This window comes from Numida meleagris, chromosome 2 (genome assembly GCF_002078875.1).
Source record: "Numida meleagris isolate 19003 breed g44 Domestic line chromosome 2, NumMel1.0, whole genome shotgun sequence".
Lineage (NCBI taxonomy): Eukaryota > Metazoa > Chordata > Aves > Galliformes > Numididae > Numida > Numida meleagris.
Window position 1 is genome coordinate 28,295,346 of NC_034410.1, and position 24,870 is coordinate 28,320,215.

The following is a 24,870-nucleotide window of genomic DNA, read 5'->3' on the forward strand; positions in this document are numbered from 1 at the left end:
TGTTACTAATAGAATTTCATAAAAAATTATTTCAATGAATTTGAAAATAACTACTAAAAATAAAATAAATCGCAGCGTCGTTACACTTTTTTAAAAGAAAAGTATTTGTCCTTATGTTCATTTTATTATAACAAAGGCAGAAAATACAGCCAAACCAACATATTCTCAGCATTTCTTAAGTACTGAAGTTGTGTAAATGTAAAACACGAAGTCATCTGGTTTCAACTTTCATTTCAACTTGTCACTCACCACAGGTTCATCAAAAGGTTTGCAACTCTCTGAAATGAATACTGGCACAGTCCTACACTTAGCCACAAAATTTAATGCTTCTGCATGACTTTAACTCAAAACTAGGGCAAACTAACTGGATTCATCTCAGTTCTTCTTTTGAATATTGAGAATCAGGAATTTAAATATAGCAAACTCAAGAAGAGCTATTTCGCACTAACCAAAAATCAGAGCTCCGTGCTCCTCTTTGCAGAACAGCCACAGAACAGCCGAGTAGAGTAGGCATTCTGCACATTCACCAAGTGACTGTAGAAGAACACCGACATTTCCATTTTGGACTCAAACAGAACAGACTGTAATGCAGCTGAGTAGTACACAGCACCTTCTGAGAACTATGAAGTACTGGCCAGCCTGTGATAGATAAATCTGTGCCCAAAGGGGCTGGAATGGCTCAAGGGCTCCAGTGGTACAGTACGCTGGGAAGTGACAGGATGCGGTCATAGCTCCACCCTGTGTCTGGATAAACACATTCATAAACCCAAGCCTGTCCTCAAATTCATTCTGGACTAATGTCCTATCATTAGAGCTAGGATTTAGAGATGCAACATATTCCTCTACAATTATACATGTATCTTCTGGATTAATCAGACAGAAGAACAGCTTATGCTTCAAAGCCTGAAGTGTCCCATCAGAACTGATTTAAAAAATTCATGAAACATACTAATACAGTAAGATATGCCAGAAATTTCACATGAATGAGAATTGTTTACCACAAAGATGTTTATATTTTTCCAGATATGCTTATGAAAATGTTGGAAAGTGATTTAATGAAGTAGAAAGACATCAGTACAGAGCTAATCTGACAGCAAAAAGGCCTTTCTTCCCATTAATTTCACACCACTTTCTTTAGAAAGATTTCATACTAAAATAACAAGCTCAAAACCTGCTGAAAAAGTTAAAAATAGTAAACACCTTTTCTGTCTTATAACGGTAATATAAAAGTATGAAAAAATCTGCAGCATGATAACACAAGCTTTAAAGACAATCAGCACAAGGCATGGAAGAGATCAGAATAATGGACCCATGAACAAATAACAGAGGACTGTAATGCCTCTATACAGCATAAGCTGTACTTTTAAAATGGAAAACTGCATCTCAGCAAATGAAACGAAAGCAACAACTTCAGTTACAACCACTTTACCACTGTCTTGAGAGGACCTCAACATTACTAGAAGAAAAAAAAAACAGAAGCAAAAAGGGACTTATGTTTCTTTCCTGAGTCTGTCCTTCTGGTCATCACCTACTGAAGTCTAAAGATCAGCCATGCCAGCTGCTTAGTGTGAAAAGAGTATTGCTTCAGAAAATTGCAAAGTACATATATTCATACTAGCTGATCTAGAACTCAAACTAAAGGAGCTCTTTAACTCAGCAACAGATTGAGCTATTACACGGTTTTGCAACAGTCCACAAAAGAAATAAGCACTGAGTTATTCTATAAACAGCAGGCTCGGGTACAAATGTGACTTTGAGGTTTAACGTTTTATTAATTTACTCAGATACAAATCAATGCTGAGAGCCTTAAATCCTCAACGTTACTGGAACTCCAGACAGTAGCAACTCACTTCACACCGAACCTTCCCAGGTCAGCAGCTGTGTCATAGAAACAAGGCCAGAGCCAGGCAGTCTCTGTTAACATGATTCTAGGAGTTAGAATACGATCTTTCACTACAATAAAAACTCTTCAAATGCGGAAGACAATTATTATGTTACTTTTGCTGATCTTTCTTACTATTTAAGCATCAAATGAGAAAAAAGAACTTTTAGGAATAAAACAAACACAGAATGCAAGCACCATTTTTCTTTCTTTTTCTGGCTCTTTCCCGCCATCTCCATAAGTTTTATTATAACTTTACTGATAAAGGAAAAATATGTGTATTTCTACAGTCCAAAATGGAAGCAGGAAAAACTTCTAATCATGAGAAGTTTCATGGATACATGAAGAAAATTCTGAGCATCTTGTATAAATATGATATCCATTTTTCCTGAAGGACTAAACACACATTCCTTATTGATCAGAAAAGACAACGACGACATGTTCATAGAAGTTAAACAACTAGATTATTTGCTATCATTATTTTTTGTTCATAAGCAGTTTCAAGAGTAACTTGAACAGAGCCATCAAGCTAGATATATTTAACAAAAAATGTAGCTGTGTGACCTGGAGAGACAGGGAGCATACACCAGCCAAGCAGAAAAAAAATACTTGGCAAACAAAACTATAGAAGACACTTCCGAAGAGGTGATTATCTTGAAGCTTCCCTCAGGTGATGTTTTTTTGACATTAAGCCACCTGTTTTATGAGACTACATTGCAACAAACAAAGCTGTCTGAAACCCTCATGGAAAAATTTTATTCTGCCAGTAAATATGTTAACTCTGCTTTCCTCTTTCATAACTTCTCACTGTTACTTCCAGTGACTGGTGAAATATGAGCACAGTAAGAATAGCAGCTTATTTGTCCCACAGTTTTATATCAACCTTTACCTTACTCTTTTTTCTTCTCTGTAGCTTTAGTAAAATTCTTTAACAGTGCACACACAGAGCACTGAGATTCCTCCCTGCATCAGGAAAGGAATTGGGAATGTTCTACTCCAAAAAAAAACATCCACAAGAGAATTAAAACAAAGGAAGAATCTATACAGAAGCAAAAAGGAGGGCTATAGTCCTGTTGGACTTGATGCAAAAGCCTTGCGTATTTCAACAAAATCAGAAATAAATTCAATGGGAAAAAAAGACATTTCCCTAATATACTTTATTTTTCACCCTCAGGGTAGGACCTTACCTTCCTATCAATGCCACTGTATTGGTTAATCAAAAACAATCCTTTCTCCTTACATGATTTTTTCTCTTCTCCTCTTCCCAAGGGCATTATCTTTGATTATTATTGGCAAGCCAACCTTTTACATTCCATCATCCTATGCAACAGGAAGCAATACTTATTCACTCATGCCTGCTCTTGTCTCGTCTGACAATTTTTCTACATCAATACTTAAGATGCTTTCTCCCTTTAGCTGTATAAAAACCTCTTTTCTCCTCATTTTTAAAAGAGGTGTGAAAATCAGCTGTGAACTCTTGGTTTGCTCATGTATTTCTGTTTGTACACTGTTGTATTTTTTCAAATAAAAAAAGTTTAAAAATAGCTACAGTAGCTCAGATAACCGGAAGTTCAATAAAAGTTATTATATGTTAATGAGTAAATGATTTATTCAATTACAGCAGGTAAACAATAGACAACAGAAGACAGCATCAAGCTAAACACAGAATATCTGCCACTTCTGGGCTATGTGAAAAACTGCATTTCCTCAGTGTTACATTTTGTGCTCACAGTCAGAGAGTGAGAAAAAAGTACCTCTTTGGCAGTTTCAGAGTCAGAAACAACTGAGCAGAAAATGAGTCACTCCAAACTTTAGATTTTATCTGTTCTCAACCCCCCATACACACGCATACCATTCAACATGCTAATTCAGTGCAGAGATGGCAGAAAGCTCTGCCTGAGACAGGACTGGCACCAGTTACTATGCTCCTAAAGTTAGGAGAAAGCACTAGGCTGCTACTCGCACAATCAAGTTTGGATCACGCTCCTAGTTAGACTGTACAACTTGAATTCACTCTTTTATGTCCTCAAGCTGCAAAAAATTAAATGTTGCTCCAAGAATTGTTATTTTCCCAGAGCTTACGGGCAGCAAAAACTAAAAGGGTTTTTTTTTTTTTTAAATGGATGGTTTATCTTCCTATGAATACCGTTTCCTTCCCAAACCACACTCTGTTCTCTCTTCCAGGTTGCCAGTATACTGAGTGAGGGTATTCTTCTTCTCTGTAGATTTCTATGGCATTCTGGCAGAAGGTACAGCCGTGACAAGCTTTGGACTGGAAGTTTTGCTTTGTGATGTGTTTAGCTTCGTGACTGAGTGCTATTGAAAATTAAAGAAAACAAGCAATATTTCTTTCATAAAGTAACAAGTGACCCAAGGGAAGCCACCCTGTGTGGGAATGGAAAAAAAGTCCCAGCTTTTATGTTCCACAAGTTTCCACGAGTTTGTAACTTTGGGAGATGTTGGCAATTCCGTTTCTTTTCACCACCTTCCCCTCCTCCCTGTTTCTTCTCTCTGAAAAACTGAAGGTTTGTTTTTCTACAAGTTCCTGTAAAGCATCCACAATACATCTGACACTCCACTATCTGCAATGTTTCAAATGACTCTAGATACATGACTTATACTAGGTTAACATTTGAAAATAATATATTAACTGTCAGTTGCATGCCTCGAACTCAGTCTTAACAAAAAGAAATACCTGACTGCTGAGATATCCTACTGCTTAAAATCACTGCTCCAGTGTAAACTGAAAAAAGTCACATATGCAGCCTCATACTATGGGTACCCGCTTTTAGTCTGGTAACCGTAACTTAAAGCCAAAGATGCAGTTAAGTTCCTGCTGGTCAGGGCATTGCAATATGGAATGTAATGGTGAAGTGTGGTGACATAAGCAATGATCTATATATAGGTTTGTCCCACTGTGAAAAACTGATCTTTCCTCAAGGCCTTTGGATCATATTGATCCCACCTCCAACAGATGAAGTAAGCGAGACCTTTTGTTGAGGCTCTTGAAAGCACTAAGACTATCTCCAAGTCCCATGGCAGGTTTGTAAGCCATCAAACTGGCTGATACAGTTGCAGAACTCAAGCTTCAAGGCTGACGGCCTTAAACAGATTCTTCAGCAGAAGAAAAAGGCTGTGCAACTTCAAGGAAGTGAGGATGCAGGGGAAGACAAAACCCTACTGGACTCCAGTTCAGGAGCCCCACTGGGCCTCGGGAAGCACACAGCTCTCCTCAGGTGAGCCTGCTCACTGTCAGCTCTGAACAGCCACACGGACTCTGGTGTATGCTAGGCCTGGGTGCTTTCAGCCACCCTATAAGTTACTGCACATTTTAGCAGGACAAGGAGGGAGGCAGATACTACCGAAACGCAAAAGCAAAGCCACCAAGGGGCAGACCCCGGGGAAACTGGCTGTCCACTGCCGCCCGCTGAAGGCCAGGAAGAGCCAGCGGTCAGGCCTCAAGGGAGGGGGCCGGGGGGAAGGAAGGAGAAGGCCCGCGGGGCGCGGGAGGGGACGGCGCTGCGCCTGCCTCATTACCTCTCCATGGCCCGCACCGTGTAGCTGACGAGCGGCCTCCCCTGCACGGTGCAGAACTGCTTGGGGGTGGCACCGCCCAGGCGCTCACCGCTCCCTCCCGCCGGCAGCACCGCCGCTACCGCCTTCACCGCGGGCCCGACCTCGCGGCCGCCGGGCTCCATCGCCGCTCCTCTCCTCGCCCCTTCGCCCGCCCCCCAGCAGCGAGAGCTCGGCCGGCACGGCGCAACCGCCCGCGTCGTTTATTTGTCCGCGACGCCCGCAATCCAAAGAATCTAGCGCGCGCCCGCCCGCCTCCAGCGGCAACCAGGCCCTAATCCTCGCCCACCCCGCGCCACGCGAGGCTCCGCGGAGCTGTGCAGGCCCTCGGGCGCGGTGCAAGGGGAAGCAGAGAAGGCGCCTGCCCGCACCGGGCACACTGACAAAGTGCGAACAGCACAAGACAGGCACAGTGGCCGGTACCCCTTAAATGCGCAGCGAGAGGGTAAGTCCCGGCAGCGCATGCGCGGCCGGGCTGCTCCCACCTGCGGCGGGCCCCGTTGGGCGGTGCTGGCCGCAGGGAGCGCGCCTGGCCTGTGGGCGTTAGGCGGTGCGGCTGCGCGGTGTGGGCATCTCAGCCCAGGCCGAGTGCTTCAGTTTGGCTGCCTTATACGGGGCGGCCTGAGTGGGAGCTAGCTGTTCTTCTTCCAGGGGCTTTTCGTGTTTCTCTCAGTTGTGTCAAGAGGAACCGAAGTAGAACATATATGGAGACTTGTGTGAGAAAAGTCAGTCTGAACAGTCTGAAAAAAAAAAGCAGCACGAAAGGCAGATTGTTATGTGCCAGCTGGGCTGCTTTGCCAGGGTCAGATGTGAACTGAGGTAAAATGATCATATGAGATTGCAGAGGCGTTGTAAGCAGGAGTCGTTCAATGGAAGTGAAGTGATGCCTGCCAGCAAAAGTAGAATTTTTGGTACCTACAGTACTAGGGAGGTCATGAAAAATTGTGCAATGCGATGCAGACATAACGCACTTTGCATGCATAGCTGTTTTGACAGTTGAAACAATGACCAGAAATCACACCAACTAGCACCATGCAATGGAGCATGGGAGAGACTGATGGCAAACAAAGGAAATGGACATATAAAAGAAGGGATCTGTGTGCTGAAGAACTTCTGGAACAGAAACCCCTTGCACCCCTGAAAACATTAACTGAAAACTGAACTGACAACTTTTGGTCTTATTGTCTTCGTGTTACTCATGGGGAATTTTTCTTAGAAAATCCTTAGCTGAGGAACTGTAATCACCGTTGCTTTTCACTTTCGGTGGGTCTTATATTTTCTCTTCTTGGAAAGTGTCTTTCTCTACAGCTACTTCCAAAGTGATTACACCAGTTTGTATGTTTTCTCTTTTCAGAACTTCGGAATTTTCTTTGACTCTTCTCCTCTGTGCAGCTTGCCATGCATTCAGCATCACTTCTTTGTTATCAGATAGACAAAATGAAATTTTCTTCTTAAGGCAGGCTCATCCAGTATTTACGCTCATCACATAGATTGCATTATTATGAATTCTTTTATTGCAGCCATTCTATGAAAACACATTTATGGCAGGTTTTTATGCAGCGTTCCCACTTTTCTCTTTTTTTTTCTTTTTAGCAGACATTCTGAATTCCTGACCCAGGTCTTCATACCTCAGTTCATGAAGAGCACAGTCGTTACTCCTGACAAGTGTAGCTTATCTGGCACACTTTTCTTCTTGTTTACATTGCTGATTACAGTAAGCTCTTTCTTGTTCCCATGACTCCTCCCACTGCACATTAGTTCTGAGGAGTAAGTAGGACTTTCCCTAACAGAATCTCTTCAGAATTATTTTCCCCTTCTTGACATTCTGTTTTTGCACTTCTTCCTCTATTCCAGCAGTCTGTTTTATCTTGTTCTGCCCAGGTAGTTTTCCCCATTTTGTTTCTTTCGTGTGTATTAATTTCTTCTGTGAAAGTTAAGGAGCCAATAGAAATTCAGGATAGAAGACCGTATGGAGAAGTTGGTTCTGTTCTTGTTCTGAAGCCTATTTTCCTTATTATGTTAGGTAGATGAGGCTTGATCTGTCCTGAAGAAATTACCTCTTGTGCTGGGCAAGAGTTTATATGTGCATTTTCTAATGTGTATTTTTTAATTGACTTCTCTAGGTAGCTTGTTAAGCATGAAATCTCTCTGCTTCAACCTTTCAAACTTGCACACAATGGAGCTACTCTAGTAGTAAAAAAACCTTTTCTTCTCAGCCTTGTCTCAGGAAGAGTTGTGACAAAGATCATCTCCCTTAGATGTAATGTTGTAAGTGTAGGAGATGGAAATGCTAAATAGGTTATTGCCTTGGATGTTGGCTTTGACATTCTGGTCTGAGAGGTATCTCAGATTTTTTTGTAATCAGGTATCAGTGCTCTTGTTCTGGGTTGATAGCAGCTAATATTTCTTCAGTAAACACTTTGGTACTTAGATTCCCATGGTCTTGATTAGACCAAGCATTTTACTGCTATTTCTCCTTGAATTTTCTGTTTTCTTAGACAGGAAAAGAGGGAAGAGTTTATTTGATATCCTTATCAATTTATACTGCCCTAACAAGAGTTAAGAAAATTTAAATTTTAGTTTTTACGTGTTTTTAATACTCATTTGATAGTAACATGCAAGGAAACACAATGGTGTTTTGTGATTACACAGTTTACTTCAGTGCCATTCCCTCTTAGATTTTTTTTTTTATTTAATTTAATCGTATGATTACTGTGTCCAATGCAGGCTCGTATGTAAGCATCTAAATTGGGATAAAAGGTAAGTTGGCAGATATTGACAGAACAATTTTACACATTTTTTATTTGATAAGGAGATATGAAGGCAACCTTTTTGACTCAAAGCAAGTAAAGAGCAGTTTAATCTGGGCAGGAGTATAACAGCTGAGACAACAATGCTAGTTTGCAGTTATGTAGTAAATTTGCCATTTATTTGAAGTTTTTTTTCCTTTTCTACTGAAGAAAGAAAATACATGCAAGTTGGAATGAAATGATGGAGGAGAAATTTGCTTGAAAATGTGAAAATATTTCTGTGACTGAAAATCATAGTAGTGTTCATGGGGGACATTAAGTGAGAATTAAATTGTTGGACTGATAGAACTATTTTTTTTTAATAAGAAATGAAGTTCAATTTCTTGATTAAAAACTGCAATTGAGTCCTATGTAGATGTGGTATAAATTAACTGAAAAATTGTCTTTCCCTTTTCTAAAGTCATTTTTTAGCTCTTAAAGCATTTTGTTTTTAATGCAGGCCAAGTTGGATGAATTTACCTTTTCTTCACCAGCAGCAAATTTCACAATTGTGTGTTTCAAGGGGAATGCGTGCAGTCAGGGAACATTTGGCAAGTTAAAGTAAATTGTGAAAGCAAAATTATGAAAAACCCCACAACATTATAAAAAAAGATACTAGTATAGAAGTGCAAGATTTATAAAAGACAACATAAAGCTAAAAATACTTAAATTCTGAGGCCCATTCTTGCAGCAAACTTGTTATCTGCAGCATTCTAAGCAGTGAGTAGTGGAGGATTTTAGCCAGAACCTTGTGTTTGCCCAATTGTATTTCACTGATTTTATACATATATGTAGCAGTTATTACTTTTATGGTGGCTTGCCATAAAATACAAATTCAGAAGTGTAAGTAAGCAAGCAAGTTCTCTCTATTGAGCTCTTCTATTTAAGAAGGATAGCTATCTTAGGCTTCTTTAAGTCACTTGTAACTGTCTGCAATTGTTGGAGCCGCTGTTCACAGAGACAAGACTGTTTTTTTTTCATATCTGGAGAGATTAGAACAACATTAGAAAGAAATGACAGTATTTCTGGGTTTATCTTGTGTGCGTATTGATATCTGTAGCACTTTACACCAGATCTCAAACAGTTACAGCTTCATCATCATTTCTATATCTGTATATGGGGGAAAAAAAAAAGAGAATATACAGCATCTGGGCAGGCATTTTGTTTCCAGATATTGCATTTCAGTTCTGTTTGATCACTATAAAAAATAATCATGTAAAAGTTGTCTTTTATGATGTCCTTCACAATCTAATGCTTGCTGCTTGCAGCTGAGGCCTAATCAGCCCTCAGGGTTATCCTTTTGAACTGACTTGCTCCTTCACTGTTTCGGTCTTCATTGCTTATCAAGTGTCTCAGAGTGTTTTTTCTGGGGTGACAGTGCTTCCCAAGTCATAATGTCACAGGGAGCATTGTGCTTGAGGCAGTGCAACAGAGAGGGAAATGTTGAAAAAGGCAAAGAATTCTTGCTCTGAGATTCTTTGGTGAAAGGTGCTATAGATGGACAGAATATTTTCATAAACTTTGTGCTGTTTATTTGCTCCTATTGCTCTGTGGAGTAGAGATCAGAACAACATCTATTCAGCAAAACAGTTACACATGTACATAACTTGAATGACGTAAATAGTTGGCTATCAAATATCAAAGACTGCTTATATGCCTAATATACAGTGTGCATAGAATTACCTGTAGATCAGATCTGTAAAGGAAATTATAAGTGCTATTGCCTTCAGATCTGTGGGGGAAATTTTGAGTGCCATTGCCTTCATGCACAGGTCTGCAAAGTGTTATTGATATATGGTTTGATTTTTCACAAGATGGTGTAATGAGCTGTAAGTTTTAGTTGATGAGGTAAAAGTGCTCTGTGATCTTTAAACTGTTAGTCATTGAAGCATTTGTAGAGAATATGAGTGCCGTGAATGTAAAGAAAATGTGGTTTCTGCACACAGTGGAGTGTTTCCATACTTGCACTTCATTGTAAGTAATTGTTGAAAAGCATATTTTGAGTTTCACCTGTCGTATTATGTATGTTTTATGTCACACTTTTGGCACTGTTTTACATGATTTGGGTAGATACATTTCTTCTAGAGCCTATGAATATTTGATACACAGAGAAAGCACAGCAGTATGTTCTGAGCAAGTGCTAGAGGAAAAAAAAATGGCCGGGATTTAATTTGATATTAGACGCAAATTTTAAAGCTTCAGTCTAAGATATTGTATTTCCAGTGGCATGTTTGTCTCTTCTCTACTGAATAATCCTTTAGGCTTTTTCTTTGGAATATGGAAAGTTAATTCAGGAGCTAAGCTCAAGTACATTGTGTATGCAAAGTAAAAGAATTTAAACAGAAGAGAATTATCCTGTAGTATCTAATCTAATAATTCGCAAGAGAGTCCCTGACTGCAGTGGTTTTTATGAAATTCATAATGATGAAAGGACTTCAAGAAAGTCTTCTACTGCCTTTGGGAGTGCTGTAGCAAGTAGCTGATGAGGTGGAAGCCTCATGTAATTTTTTGTTAGAAATTATTCTCTCTAGTCTTAAATGCTTGGCTCCGGGATGGTCTTTGTGGCTTCTAAGTACTTTGGTCAGATGCTAAGTAATGCCAAGCCTGGGTGAGCTTAAATTCTCAGCTTCAGCATCACCGTTGTACTTGTACTAACTTACAGAACTTGCGTACTGGGGTGTCATACCACCTGAGTGCAGTGTATGGTGACTCTAACAAAGGTGAAGATATGGAAATTGAGGGACAGAAAATCCAGAGACTGTTTCCCACCATCACTGTGACTTAACAGCTGGCACCAGTCATTAAAACAGTGTCTTATCATCTTGGTTAAAAAAAGTAAAGTTTTATTTATTCTTTTTTCAGCAGGCTTCCAGTCATGACAGAACTCAAGATGTTCAAGGCCAGGTTGTATGGGGGCCTGGGCAACCTGATCTTCTGCCTGATTTTGTGATTGGCAACCATGCTCATGGCAGGGGGCTGGAACTAGATAATCTTTGAGGTCATTTCCAACACAAGCTATTCTATGATTCTATGACCAGAGAAACAGGTACTTCTAAGGAAAGACTGATGGCAGTTTCCTTTTTGCAAAACAATTCACAGTAGAGATAATCTGTGGAACTGGTTAAATATGTAATATTAAGCCACAGATACCAGTAATACAGAATGATGTAGAGGAACGTTTGAGAATCTGAAGTGGGTTGGGATTTTCATTTCTCGAAATCTTTAGTTTAATTTTGATGTCTCATGCTATGTTTTATTATTTTTATCATGTTCTGCATTATCTCCATGGAATGCTTATGAAGGGATGTGAAACTATTCACCAAGCTTAAAGTAATGAGGAGAATCAAATAGCACGAATGAAAATTTGTTGATTTGATGTGAACAGGAATGCAAGCTTTAGTATTTATTGCTACACTTAGTATTGATTCTGTGTCTCTTATTATATTAATAATGGTCCTAGCCCTTAGCATGCCAGGAGTGTTCTTCATTAGTCCCATGTGTGAAACACATAGATGAGGAGAAACTATTCCATGTAGAAGAGGTCATGTGAGAGGGATTCCATCTTTGTAAGATTGTACTTAGCAAATGAAAACTGGTCCTGACTTTACTGTCATGGACTGAAATCACAGTTTCTGAGCACCTAAAAGAGTTTTTATGTATAACTCTGTCATGGTTTTATGATTTTTGGTTATTGGTATTCCACATCATAACATCATGTAGTGTAAGTACCTGGTTCTCAGAAAAGAAGAACTACTACATTCCCCAGGGGACTTTGCTGCTCTGTTACCGTTTTCCAGTCAGAGGGAAAAGATAAAAACTCGCGCATTACGAGACCTTGCTCTCTTTCCGCCCGTCTCTTGTCCCGGCAGCATCTTGCTCCCCAGCCATCTCACCGTTGGTATTAGAGTAAGGCCTACCTTAATTTTGGACACTCTCTCTCATTTTATCAGATTTATTAGCTTAAATTGTAATTATATTGTATTATAGTGTGTTATTTTGCATTCCGATATCTTATTTAGTAAATTAGTTTGTTTCTCCTCAGACTGTTGCCGCTGTTTTGTTCTTAGGCACATCTCCTTACTTTTTTTCCCTTTTCCCTTTCCTGGGGCATGGGCCCGTGGGTCCTCTGCCCCATTCGTCATGGAACCAGGCCGAACCTGCCCGTGAACCATTGACAAACTCACTGACTTTATTCATAATAGTCTCATTCAGAAAACCAGATTAATCTCATTGTATGAGGGAAGCACTGGGAGGGGGTGCTTCTACTGACAGATTTTATATAGGTTGTAAGCAGGATTTTGAGCAAAATTCTTCAACAAGAAGTTATGTTGTATGGCGGACTTACAGCTTTCTAAGAACATAACATAAACATAACTAAACATACCCAGATTCAGGTACTTCAGATTCAGAGATTTCAATATCTGAAAACAAAAGATGCACTGCAGTAATACAACCTATTCCACTCTGCTATGAGCTATTCTGGCTACCATCCCAAAAATTGCAATAAAGATGTACAAAAGCAAAGGTTTCAGCAGGCTTTTCCAGTGGGGGAAAAAAAATTACAGCTTTACATTTTAGAAATAGTCAGACCTCTGTTCTTCATCCCAGTTTAATGGCCATAGGGAATCTAGAAGAGCTTTCTTCAACCCATCCAAAAAAAAAATGAATAAATAAGTAAGTAAATAAATAAAATAATGATGTAACAGGCAACAGATGTTTAAACTTGCTTCAGCTGCAATTAAAACAGTCTTTGTGCTACAGAATCTGTTTTAAAACTTTGCATAATCCCACCATTTCTCAGAGTCTGATCATGTGTTAGGGCTGGACATGTACTTCCTCTTCTTCTTAGGCTCCCTCCCTGAACTCTCCTCTGTTTTATATAAAAGAACTTTAGTGAATGTGACTGGTTAGCTCTTCTTTGCTTCACCAAAGCATCAGATTTTACCAGCTGCTCTCTGCTTTTATTATGTTTGGGTTTTTTTGTTTTGCAATTTCCCTGCTAAGTAACTTCTCAGCAAGTCTACCAAAACAAATCAAATGTGGAAGTCCTACATCAAGTCAGAGCATGAATTTTCCTCTGAGTAGTCAAAAATAACATATTATTGTCTCACTATTAAAACCGTTAGCTGTTTTGAACTATATTTACACCAGCACAGTTGCTTTTTGATATATAAATATTTTCAATCTCTTTTTGGAATGCCTGGATGCATTAGTTTTTAATTTTGACTACTATAAACAAAGCAAGGGACAAAAAATTGACAAAGTATTCAACAAAACATTTTTAGATGACTTATTATTTTTTTATTTACTTTCACTTCTCAATAGCATATGTTGTCTTTGAGGTTTACTAAACAGAACTTCATTATTTTTACTGTAAATTCTGATTTAGACCTCTTTTCCAGGGATCTGATTTATTAAATTTTCCTGTATGTTCATGAAGTACCATATTCCACAAACAGCCAGAGTAAGCAGTCCTGATTTTCATTTATATTAAGAAGTCCTCTGTATTTCTCTTTTATTGTTTTATTGCATTAGGGAGGCAATTAGTAGAGACTAATTTTCATGGCATCTAGCTTGACCATTAAGAAAGAGAGGTATTTACTTGTCATGGAAGTACTGAGGAGGGTAGCTGTTTGCATGTTAATCAATGGTAGGCAATATCACTTGTAAATCACTCTTTTCTAGTGTGTCAATCCACATAACTCATACGACAAGCGAAATGAAAGTCTGGATACCTTTCAGAAAGATGCAGGGCCAGGCTTTTTATTGTGAGGGGAACATTCAGGCAAAATTAACAAATCCAGTGATAGAATGTCTATTTATCTCATAAATCTCTAGAGAAAATTCAGTTTTAGCCTGGAGCGGTGTTTATACGTATGTCAACAAAATTAGAATCAAAGCCCCTTGCCCGGCCTAAGGGAAAGGAAATGCATCATGAGAATAGGACACTTTCCAGCACTAAGGATTCCTTATAATTTTCCAGTGAACACCTCCAGGTTAATATTGTTGCAACAAGATTCCCACAGTGGAATGCTGAACAGTCCTTTCTTGATAAGTGCTACACTTCTAAAGGGAGGATATAAAGGTCAGGGTTAGGAGGACTACAGTGATTTACTAGCAGAAATCTGTTAGGTGTTTTGAAGGGGATGTTATTCAAATGTCTGCTTTATTTCCAAGCAATTAACTGAACTCCACTGGATGTTTTTGATTCCAAGGTTGCTGGAAGGAAGAGAGCAACAGATTTGTTACTGTTGCTAAAAAACTGAATGAATAAACTTCTCAAAGGGCTTTTCTAGTTTGAACTTCAAATGCCAAGCCATTCTGACCTCCACAATTCAATAATGCCTTAATGACACCTGCTATCTACCACTGCCTCTTTACAGGGTGCTTCTGAGTGCTATCATGCTAGCAAAACAGTCAGCATCAGCCAAGTTTGTATCTAGTGATATCTACAGAGAATTGATTTCTATTCATTATAAAACAATTTACCCCTTAGCTAGGGGCAATTTCAGCAAATGGTAAGTAAAGAAATAATGATGGCAGGCTAATAGACTATCTCTAACGTATTCACTTTTAGTTTTCTAAAGCAGGTATGAGAATTTATAAAACTACTGGGTTCTTTTTAAGATGCTTAACTTCAAATATACATTTTAAAAAAATGTTTATTTTCTCAAATGCTAAATTGCAGAAAATCCACTTTTTGTGGAAGTGGAGATTATCTTCCTTTGTTTTGAGACTGGTTGTCCATCTTCCAAGAAGGGTGACACACGTATTTGCTTCCTTGTTGAAAATGAGGCAGTAACATGAATGAGCTTAATCTACATTGCAGGATAAAGTTACAATCACTATTAAGAAATTCTTGTTTAAGAATCCCCTGGATTTGGTGCTCTTCTCATCAGATAGGATATTATCGGAGAAGTCAACTTCTGTATACTCTTATTGTAATAAATCTAGACTAGTTAATGATCTAATCTGTTCAAATTCTAGCTACCTGATCTGCCTCTACAATGTACTTTTCAAAATATTTGCATGCTTATTGCATCTATTTGGCTTCATATTTTAGGTGAAAACTAAGACAAATCTAGCATGTCGTTCCTTTTTAACTCTGATGCAAACATAAGAAGGTATATCATATGCTTAATTATTTTGGTTTAAACAGTACTGTTTTTCTCATTGAATCTTTGAGAAACTGGCGAGATTCTCTACTGTAGACACAAGAGCAATGGTCTACATAGTACTGACAACTTTACATGTTGGAGACTCTCCACATAGAAAAAACTAGTTGGATATTCTTATATAATGCCTTTTTTCTGCATCCTTGGATAGACCCATGTGAATTCATATGTAACAGGATGAAATAGAAGGCAAATTGTATAGGAGATGAGTGACAAGGCGCCACCTCTTAATACCTTAAGAAAATTCATCAAGACCAACCTCTTTCTGACACTGCTTTCCTGTTTATCTCCCATGCAAAAGGCCAAAGTCCTGCCTGAAGACCACAGCTACCTCAGGTGGCACTTTGAAGTTAAATCACTGTGAATGGATAAGGCTTCTACTGGCTTCCCTATAGAGAATTCTTGAGGAAAAATCGTTAAATTTTGTCAATAAAAGTTAGGATTCAGTAAACCAAGCAGTAGCAATGGTTTCCAAACAGTTTCTGTTGACACAACCAAGGAGCATCTCAGCTGAGAACTTCACAATGAATCTTTTGAAAGTAAAATGTGAAATGGAATGAGAACATGAAGAGGAGGTTAAAGAGAGCTTGTGTGACGCCTTAGTAGGCAAGGCTTCTCTATTACTCTGTTCTTGTCTTATCTTTGGGTGCAAATAGGGTATAAAAGTTAATAATTTAGGAACAACAGTGTTCCTTGATGAAATCTTATCCATATTATCTCAACATACTTTGAAAGATTAACACATGATTCATGGACTTTGTGCTGGGAGGTAGGTTGTCTCAATTTCCAAACATGTCCTGTAATAATCTGTAGATAATGCTCAAGACTATATTGGCTGTACTGGAAAGATTAAATGGGCTGCTATTTTTACCTTTTTTTTTGTATTGATCATCATCTTTATTGTAAAGAAAACAGTGATGTTTTACTGGCTTGTAAAGCTTCCCAAATACACGCTTCTTCTGCAATATACACCTTGAGAATTGTTTCATATGAACCTAGCTTGGACTGTTATTAAGCACCATCTGTTAAGCCATCATATAAGATTTTTACATCTAGAAAGAATCTGCAGAAATATTATTCAATGTTAAATCTCATGGAGAGATATTTTGGACTAAATAATGATTGTTCACCCACTTTTTAAGATTAAGTGTTGTGACTGATTACAATGCGTATATTTTTATACATAGAGACAGACAATACAGTTTCTTAGCAGTGTTTATTTTTGTACAAAAAAAAAAGAAACCAATGATCTGAAAGGAAGTCATATCTGTCTTTTGATTGCACACTTTTAAACAAAAATAATACAAAGTGGAGAATGAAAAAAACAATTTTTAAATTGGTAGTTCAAAATAACACCTAAGTCTATTAATGTTCAAAATGAAAATATGTATACCAAGAATGCTAGAACATCTATTTTACATTATCTACAAAATGTACGTTCTAATCCAGCCACAAATCATAGCAGAATACTTTGATACATGAGAAAAGCTATAAACATAAGAACATTTTGGAGGGAAATGACACGTACAAAAGCTCATTAAATAATTACAACAACAAATAAATAGTTTGTTCGGCTTTACTTTTTGATTGCTGCCATGCATATTTTAATTTTTGGTGTACTGAGACAGGAGAAAGATCAGCATGCAAGGCATTCTTTTTTTTAGAATGAATCTGAAAGCAGATGCTTGGTGTTGCATTTGTAAGCTGTTGTCAGAAGTTCATAAAACATGACAGAGAAGGCAATAGGCGTGATAGTTAGCTGTTCTTGGGAAGACATACAACAAAGCATCATTTTACAAAACAGACTTCTGTGAATATTCATGGCAACTTTTCTTTGCCTCCATGGCTGGAGGAAATGTAAAACTTTGAAGTGAGGGTTTAGAAGGCTTGTGTTACTTCCCATCTTGAACGTTTGGAAAATCACCCAAAAAGGTCCACGTGCTGAGAACGCCCCTTTTGATTTTGGTCAAAACAATAAGCGTGCAGTATCATCTGAGAACAAAGCAATGGCAGACTTGTCTTTAGGCAGTCAGAACTGTAAAGCAAATGGTTACAGGTGAGTTCAGTTTTGGCAGAAGGAGCAGGAGAGGAGAGAACGTCTGACTTCTAACTTGTACTAAGTTTGCTGGATTTACTGGCTCTTTTTCTCTCTTTGTGATGCTGAACAGGCTTTGCTTGAGAGGTTCCCTCAAAGTTGTGGCTGGACTCATTGTGCTGCCTGGTGTATCGCTTGCACTTGCATGCTGTGACCACAGTTATTTTGTAGGTTCTTATACTTCCATCCTGGCACTGAAGCTGGATCCTCTGGGTGCGAGTTTTGTCATTGACACATCTCCACTCTTGCGAGCTCCGTCTGCTCCAGTACTTGGTTCCATAACCTCCTCCAATCCAGTTGGGCAGAAGCGGCAAAGGGAGACATTCACCAGCACACACCAGCTCCTTCAGGGGGTTGATGCTGGTGCACTGGCCATCTGAAATGTACTTGGTGGATCGCAGTTCCCGGCAGCCGACTTGAACGCGATCTGCAGAATGCACACAATAATAAACAGTGAGATTTGGAATACAAAGACTTCCTTAACCAATCGTTTTCCCCCTAACAAGCTACATTTTGCAATAGTTAAAGTAGGCTGGGATATCTTTTCACTGTTGTGACCCCCAACACAAGGGCCTTGAGCACTGATGGTATCTCTGGGTATTACCACAGTATAAAGAAATGGTAATGGTATGCACTTCAGCAGTTGTGGTAGAAGAGGCAATTTTATTCTCTGTTCTTCTCAGGGACATACCTTTTGGAAGAGAAAAAATGCCCCAAGGGAAGAAATGTTTCCTGCTTGTTCTCAGTCTAGGGAACTTGCTCTGTGATGTTTACAACAATTATGTTGTATCATTAGCAAGTGGGAAACATTGCTTTGGAAACTGTTTATATGCTTTTCAGTTAATTTTGAATAGTGCTTCTTCTCATTCCGCAGTTTCAGCAGACTGAGTCTCCTGTGAGCACTGCTGCTCTGAAAGCAGATACCGTAGAAGTGACAACAGCTGAAGTTACCGGGGAATGGTGCTTTGCATACAGTTTGAATGGTTAGCAGCAGCGATTTCAGAGTGACCAATTTGCCCTCAGGGCAGTACCATCCTTCTATCTGTAGTAGTCTTTTTATTATAGGTAACATAGAGGATCCTGCAAATTCTCTCAGGCAACTGACGGGGAAGCAAAATGCAGAGCTTCTAATACAGGCAAGTTTGTACCCGTCTGTATGTGCAGCTCTGCACCCTGCAATAAACACAACTGTTTATTTCAGTAATTACACTTTGAAATAAACGCCCACAGTGCGCTTAATTGTAATAAGCAATTTTTACTGGCTATGCTCTCCCTCTTTCTGAAGGACAATTACAGCACAGATTCTACACACAATGCAATTAACTAACGCCTTTAAAATAGGAGTAATTACTAGAAGCATTTCAGAGTGAATCATAAAAGGCTTTGAAGGTACATCTACATATCACTGCTACAGGCTGCTTTGTTTCTACTTGGATTTTTGTAAGCAGGTTCTGAACTGGGACACAGAGCTGGGGTTATGAGTTTACTTTAGCCTGGCCCATATCTCGGGGTGGGCAGACAATGGGGACTGCAGACTGCGGGCTGAGCTGAGGGGCCATTTACAGCAGTGGTCTCCTATCTGACTCACAGGAGAAACTCACGCTTGCCTTCCTGCAGCTGCACTCAGGAATGTACCTGGAAGCAGCCAGTAACAGATTTGAGTTTGTGTCTCTTGTTTTTATGCCTTTCCTGGCTCAGCCTTTCTCTAGTGACAGCTCATTGACAGTGAATGCCTACTGGGCTGCTCCAGTAATCTCATAATGATGAGATGTTTCCTGTGCACTTAAACCCTTAGCATTCATAGAAGCTGACACACCTGGCTTAGCTGAAAGGTATCCGTGTCACTTTTTACCTTCACTTTCCAGGGATGACGCTATTTTTAATCGAATCGTTGTGGGTGGGTTGGGGTGTGTGTGTGTGTGTGTGTGTGTGTGTGTCTGCTTGGATTTCTTTCATTCGAAGGAGGCGGGCAGGGAAGGGAACAGAAAACAGAATGTTTCCAGATCCGCATGTATCTAACATACAGACATAAAACTCATCGGGAAAAGACCAGATGCAAAAAGGCAAGTTAAAGCAGAGCTCCTAGATAAATGATGAGCTGATTTGTTTACTTTTGCTGGAGGTGTTAAGCAGTGAGTGCTACAGCAGGAAGTAAAACTAAACAGCGGGAACAAAATTCAGAGTTTTTTTTATTGCATTTGAAAAGTAGCCCAGACACCTCCCCTGCCCGCAGCGGGAGGGCGAGTTAGAAAAGCGAGCGCTTTGGAAGTGCCTCTCGCTCCTTTCCCTTTCTTTCTGCTCCCTGCTGGATAACCCACCAAACCTGGCTGAACTTCCCTCAGGAAGCAACCTGCCCGAGAGAGCCGGTCCTACAGGACTTGCAGGGGGCGGCGTGCTCGGGGGCGAGACGGAGCAGAGCCACTGGCAGCAGCATCTTCCCTCGGACCCGCTCCGCGGGGCGCTGCGCTCGGGGGGCCGGGGACCAAAGGCCGCGGTGGAGGGGCCGCCGGTGGGACGGATACTCACTGTTACGGTCGGAGCCCGTACCGGCGTAGTGCCTGCCTCCGTTCCTGGCTTGATTCAACGTGCTGTTGCTGCTTGGGCTCGCAGAGGCAGGTTTAACGACGTGGGAATAAAGTATCTCAGTGGCATCGTTCTTGAAAGCCGAGTAGCTTCTCGTGAAGACGCAAGCTAGGAGAAAGCCGTAGAAGTGAATGGCGGGGAGAAGCATGGTTGGTTCGGTCTCTGTCTGACGGAGCCGGGTGAAATGTTTTTCTTCTGCTGCTTCTCGGTAACTCTGAAATTGCTCTTCAAGGTTTCCTTTATATATTCAGAGAGGCTTGGCATTCATTCAGGTGTAAAGTTGTGGATAGCTTCAGAATGAAAACCCACAAAAGGGGTGGGATCCGCACATGAGCCTGGAAGACCTCTTACCAATGGGAGAGAAGCTTGCAGTAAAGGAGGAGTTAGATGCGCTAATTGCAGGATTCCTGCTTGGGGCTGTTGAGGGTATCGGGAGGCTGTCGCGAACCTCGCGGCAGCGCTGGCTCTGGGACAGAGAGGCTGTGCCCCGCCGTTCCGTGTCGCCCTGCATGCACAGCGTGGCGGTGCGATGTGACTAACACGAAGTGGCAGAATGGGTCCCTTCGGCTACTGTTGTGCAAAGTGACTTCCCCTCTTTTCGAATGTGCCTTTCAGAAAACTCGCCAGTTCTGTAAGGTTGCAGAAGTTTACAGAACTTACAGGAAACTGCTGGTAACCCAGAAGCTGTCTGCTATATGCCAAGATCATTTACAAAAAATGTATTGTGAATAATTTAAAGTTGCCTCTAGATGCTTTAAATTATGCAGCTTTGATCAACAAGGAACACTACTAGAGAAACTCCTTGTTTTAAGGGAATATTCTTTCCCTGGTGTGCAGCGTGCACAGTTGCAAGTATGTAGTTCTGTATCACCACGCATAAAAAGCATCTCCTCTAGGCTCTAGTACAAACATATCCATATTCATAGCCTCGCGCTATGCTCATTCACCAAACTCGTCTTTTTTTCGTTTTGTACATTGCCCAGAGCATTGTTGTATTTTAAATGTATTATTTCATGTAAAAAAAAAAAAAAAAAAAGGAAAACAAAGAGGAAAGAATAGTCCTTATTTTGACATATGATTTTACTGTGTCACACACTTATTTGATTTTCTATAAAATTACATGGCCCAAATCCAAAGACTGGTGTAAGCTGAGATGCTGCCAGTAGGCCTGTGCTTGTTTGCTTGTTTGCATCAGTGGTGAATGCTCTATAGATTTTCATTATAAATAAAACAACTGTGATCAACAGGGAAAGCTGTAGTGTTCTAAATAAATGGAAACTTTTATCTTTGCAAAAAGCACAACTGTGCAGGAGTCAACATCATGTAAAGATTAGCCTCTAATCTCACTGCTATCTGAAGAGTCATCCAGTATTTTATTTGCTGTAACGAAAGCAGAACTGGAACACAGATCAGTTACCTCTACTGCCAGAGTCAAAACCCCAGAAATTCAAAGACAAGTGTGTTTCATCCTAGTCGCAAGCAAACATTCATCTGTATCAGCACCGCATTCCTCTTGCATCACTATGAAAGTTACCATGGCTTTTGTCAGGAGTAAGGACAGATCCAGTCAGTACCAAATTGATAGCCTTTGCTTTGAAGACACAGGAAAAACAGGAGTGTTGCATGGTAAAGTGAGTTTTACTGGTGGAGCTGTGTGTGGGGAAGTGAGCTGATTGCCTGCATCTATTATGCCCAACCCAGTTCTGGAATAACAAGAATGTTGCAAGGCAGAGATCCTTCAGCAGGGCAGCGTGTGGAGGAATGGGATCAGTGCTAACCCCCAACAAAGCTCTAGTCTCATGGAACATCTTGTTTAACCACAAAAGTGAAGGTCTAAATGTTACCTTCCCTCTGAATTAAGTAGAAAATGAAAAACTCCTTAAACAAATTGTCAAAGAATTACGTTGCAGAACCATTCATATTTGATCATTATTTATCTTCAACAGCAGCTAACCAAAGATCTGCTCTATGTTCACATCCTACTTCATTTTTTTGTCACGTTCACAGAGCTTCACATATGTCACCTTCTCTGCAGGATAGTCTCTGTGCTGAACTGACCCAATACAATTAAAAACATGGAACTCATTTTCCAGTTTTTGCAGTACCTGTGGATACCAGCCAGGGGACCTATTCCTAGTTAGAAAGATTTTCCCACGTTATACAGGACTTGGGAAAGTCAGAAGTTTCCTTGAGAGATGTGTGTTCTTTGAAATAAGGCATATAATCTTCTTCCAGGAAAAAAAGTATGGGAACTTGGATTGCCTGTAGGACTGCATCTGCAAGGAGCTTGCTGAGCCTCAACATTTTTAGCTTTCAGTGAAAGCTAAAATTCATTCTTTCAGACTTGGGCTATATGAAAGCATCAAGTATGTCACATGCTTCTCTTGTTCTTATTACTTAGAGAAGGGAGACCTCAAGACAGCCTTTGTAAAAGGCATTTGTCTGTGCACAAGTTGGCTGCAGATATTATTTTAATTTCTTCTGTATTTTCCACTTACTGCAAATATTGTACTAAATCTCATGATTTCACTACCCATATCAGTAGTGTCAGCCTCCCTCTGAGAGGTGAGCAAGCTCATGAGGAGTTTGTCATTTCACTGACTTTAAACGTTGTGTTGCCAAACCTAGAGTTTGGAGTCCTTCACTTTGTTTTCCTGAAGGAGATCAAAAGTCATATGAGGGGAAGGAATGCTGTCCAGTCAAATTGTAATGTTCTTCTGTAGCGAAACCTAAATCAAAAGGTGTTTCTTAATGTTCAGCTGAGAAATGGTTCCTAGACTATCTTTATTTAGATAATTGTGATGAGGTAAAGGCTCTATGTTGCCTATGCCTTTGTAGCCTCTGGAAAAAAAAAATAAAAAAAAAATAATAAAAAAAAAGACTAATACAATGGATAGTCTGTCCTTATTCCAGTCAGATTCAAATGGCTTGTGTAGAACATTGCTGTGTGCTTAATCTGTAATATTGGCCATGAGGAATATATTACACAAGGTCTTTGAAGTCTGTACTGGCTTCCTTTTTGCCTTTGGGCATAACTCAGGATGTTCTTATTGATCTATAAAACCCTATATGCTTTGAGTCCTAGGCAATAAATTCTCTCTTCTTTATCTACCATTATGACACTTAAGATCAGCCAGGGCACAGTGACTGTATCTGCATCAGGAGGGGTGAATGCTCAGGGTGAAGGGCACAGAGTTCTGTATTTCACTGCTCTTAAGGATCCAGGAGAGCTCGCTTCTGCTGCTTGGCGTGGCGTAAAGCCTGGTGCTTACTCAGATCCTGGAAAGGTGGCTGTGGGGAAGGCTTCCCACCTGCTAACTGCATTAATGTAAATGTTTGTACATGTACCAGGGAGAAAGAGGTACGTCTTAACTATGTGGGGTTTTTTTTTCTGCTTAACTGCTTCTTGTATCTTAACAGCCTTGCTTCTAATGGACCTGAATATAGCGGTAAAACTATCGCTTTTTACAGAGAATGATATCCAGAGTTATCCACACCTTAAATCTTGCTTTTGTCATTTTCTGTGATGGAAAAACACATACTTACACATACTCCACTTACGTAGAATACAGAACATAGAATACATATGTTCTGTTAACGTACCCAAAGAGAATTCCCTTCTGCACAGATGACTCCATGGTCATTTGTAAGCCTGACAGGGTGCTATCCTCCACGTTTCTTAGGCACTGTAATGATGTCTGAAGGGCAAAGTTTTGTGCAGAGTGCACACACCTGTCTGGCAGCACAGAAGAGCCACAGGGAATAGCAGAGGATGCACTGACATGACAAATGACTACCAGAGAGCCTTGTCTTTGCAACCAGTGTGATCACTGAACAGGCACAAAAGAAGAAGGATTTCCCATTTTTTCATAAATTTGGACCTGCCCTGTGCTAACAATGGCATGAAATGGCCAGGATTAGAATGAAAGCTGCATGGGAAAAAAGGAATAAAATTCATTTTTGCATTTTTATCATTAAACCCACAGAGGAGACAATTAGAGCATTGCAATTCTGACTTGTTTCCAAAATACAGGCTCAAAAAACAGACTGACATTTATTATTTTGCACCTTAAAACAGAAATGACTGTCAGGCTATTTTCTGTTAAGCAATAAGCATATTAGTAACATACTTCAAAGCAGCATAAAATGTGATTTGGAGCATGATAAGAGAGCTTGTCTGAAAGTGAGGTAAAATTGTAATAAATGTAACTGTTGAGAACTTGTAAGCTGTTGTGCAACAAGTTAGCATACTTTTAAAGCTCACGCAGAAAACACGTTAGAGGAGGAGAACCCCCGCAAATTCCCAAACCAAAGATTTTTTGAATACTGACTTTTTTCAAAATTAAATGGCTCTGTTTTAATTTTCTCAGTAAATTACGTTTGAGAGATTCAACAGAAAGCACAACATATATTTTCATTAATGAGAGTGGTTAATTAGTTCTGATTTATGTCTTTTTCCTCTCCATAAGATTTTATATTTCAGTTTTATTTATTTCCACTTTCTCTTATACATAATGTAGACAGAATAATTTAGGTCAGGCTTTGGCTTCAAAGGAAGCAATTCATCACTTCTATCAAAAAAAGATGTTAAATATAGACTGAAAAGGGAACATATTTGAGTTTATTTTGAAATTATCAGAAAATGTAAAGTAGATTTTAATACCAGACTGAAGACAGTGTGGCTTACTGTTACCCAAAGCATGTTTTATGATTTTCTGCCTACACTGAGGAGGAAATAAAAACAAAACAGGGTTTTACAAGTGTAAAGCTATG

General features: G+C 39.7%; 2 protein-coding genes across 8 annotated transcripts in view; both read right to left on the reverse strand.

Moving 5' to 3' along the window:
* The window catches only part of ISPD (isoprenoid synthase domain containing), a 122,645-nt gene extending 110,638 nt beyond the window's left edge, over nucleotides 1-12,007 (reverse strand). For 2 of the 7 annotated variants that reach the window (XM_021386778.1, XM_021386774.1), the window contains exon 1: nucleotides 5,420-5,895. In XM_021386778.1, coding sequence (XP_021242453.1) covers nucleotides 5,420-5,580 — 161 coding nt within the window. In that variant the 5' untranslated portion in view covers nucleotides 5,581-5,895. Of the gene's footprint in view, nucleotides 1-449; nucleotides 1,488-5,419; nucleotides 5,897-5,940 lie in introns of those variants that run through there. The other 5 variants (XM_021386775.1, XM_021386776.1, XM_021386779.1 and 2 more) reach the window with 4 other exon arrangements.
* On the reverse strand, nucleotides 12,288-22,630 carry SOSTDC1 (sclerostin domain containing 1). The gene is made up of 2 exons (XM_021386781.1): nucleotides 20,041-22,630; nucleotides 12,288-17,941 (listed from the first exon to the last, which is right to left on the reverse strand). The coding sequence occupies exons 1-2, from the start codon at nucleotides 20,243-20,245 to the stop codon at nucleotides 17,526-17,528; spliced, it is 621 nt and encodes a 206-aa protein (XP_021242456.1). The 5' UTR covers nucleotides 20,246-22,630; the 3' UTR covers nucleotides 12,288-17,525.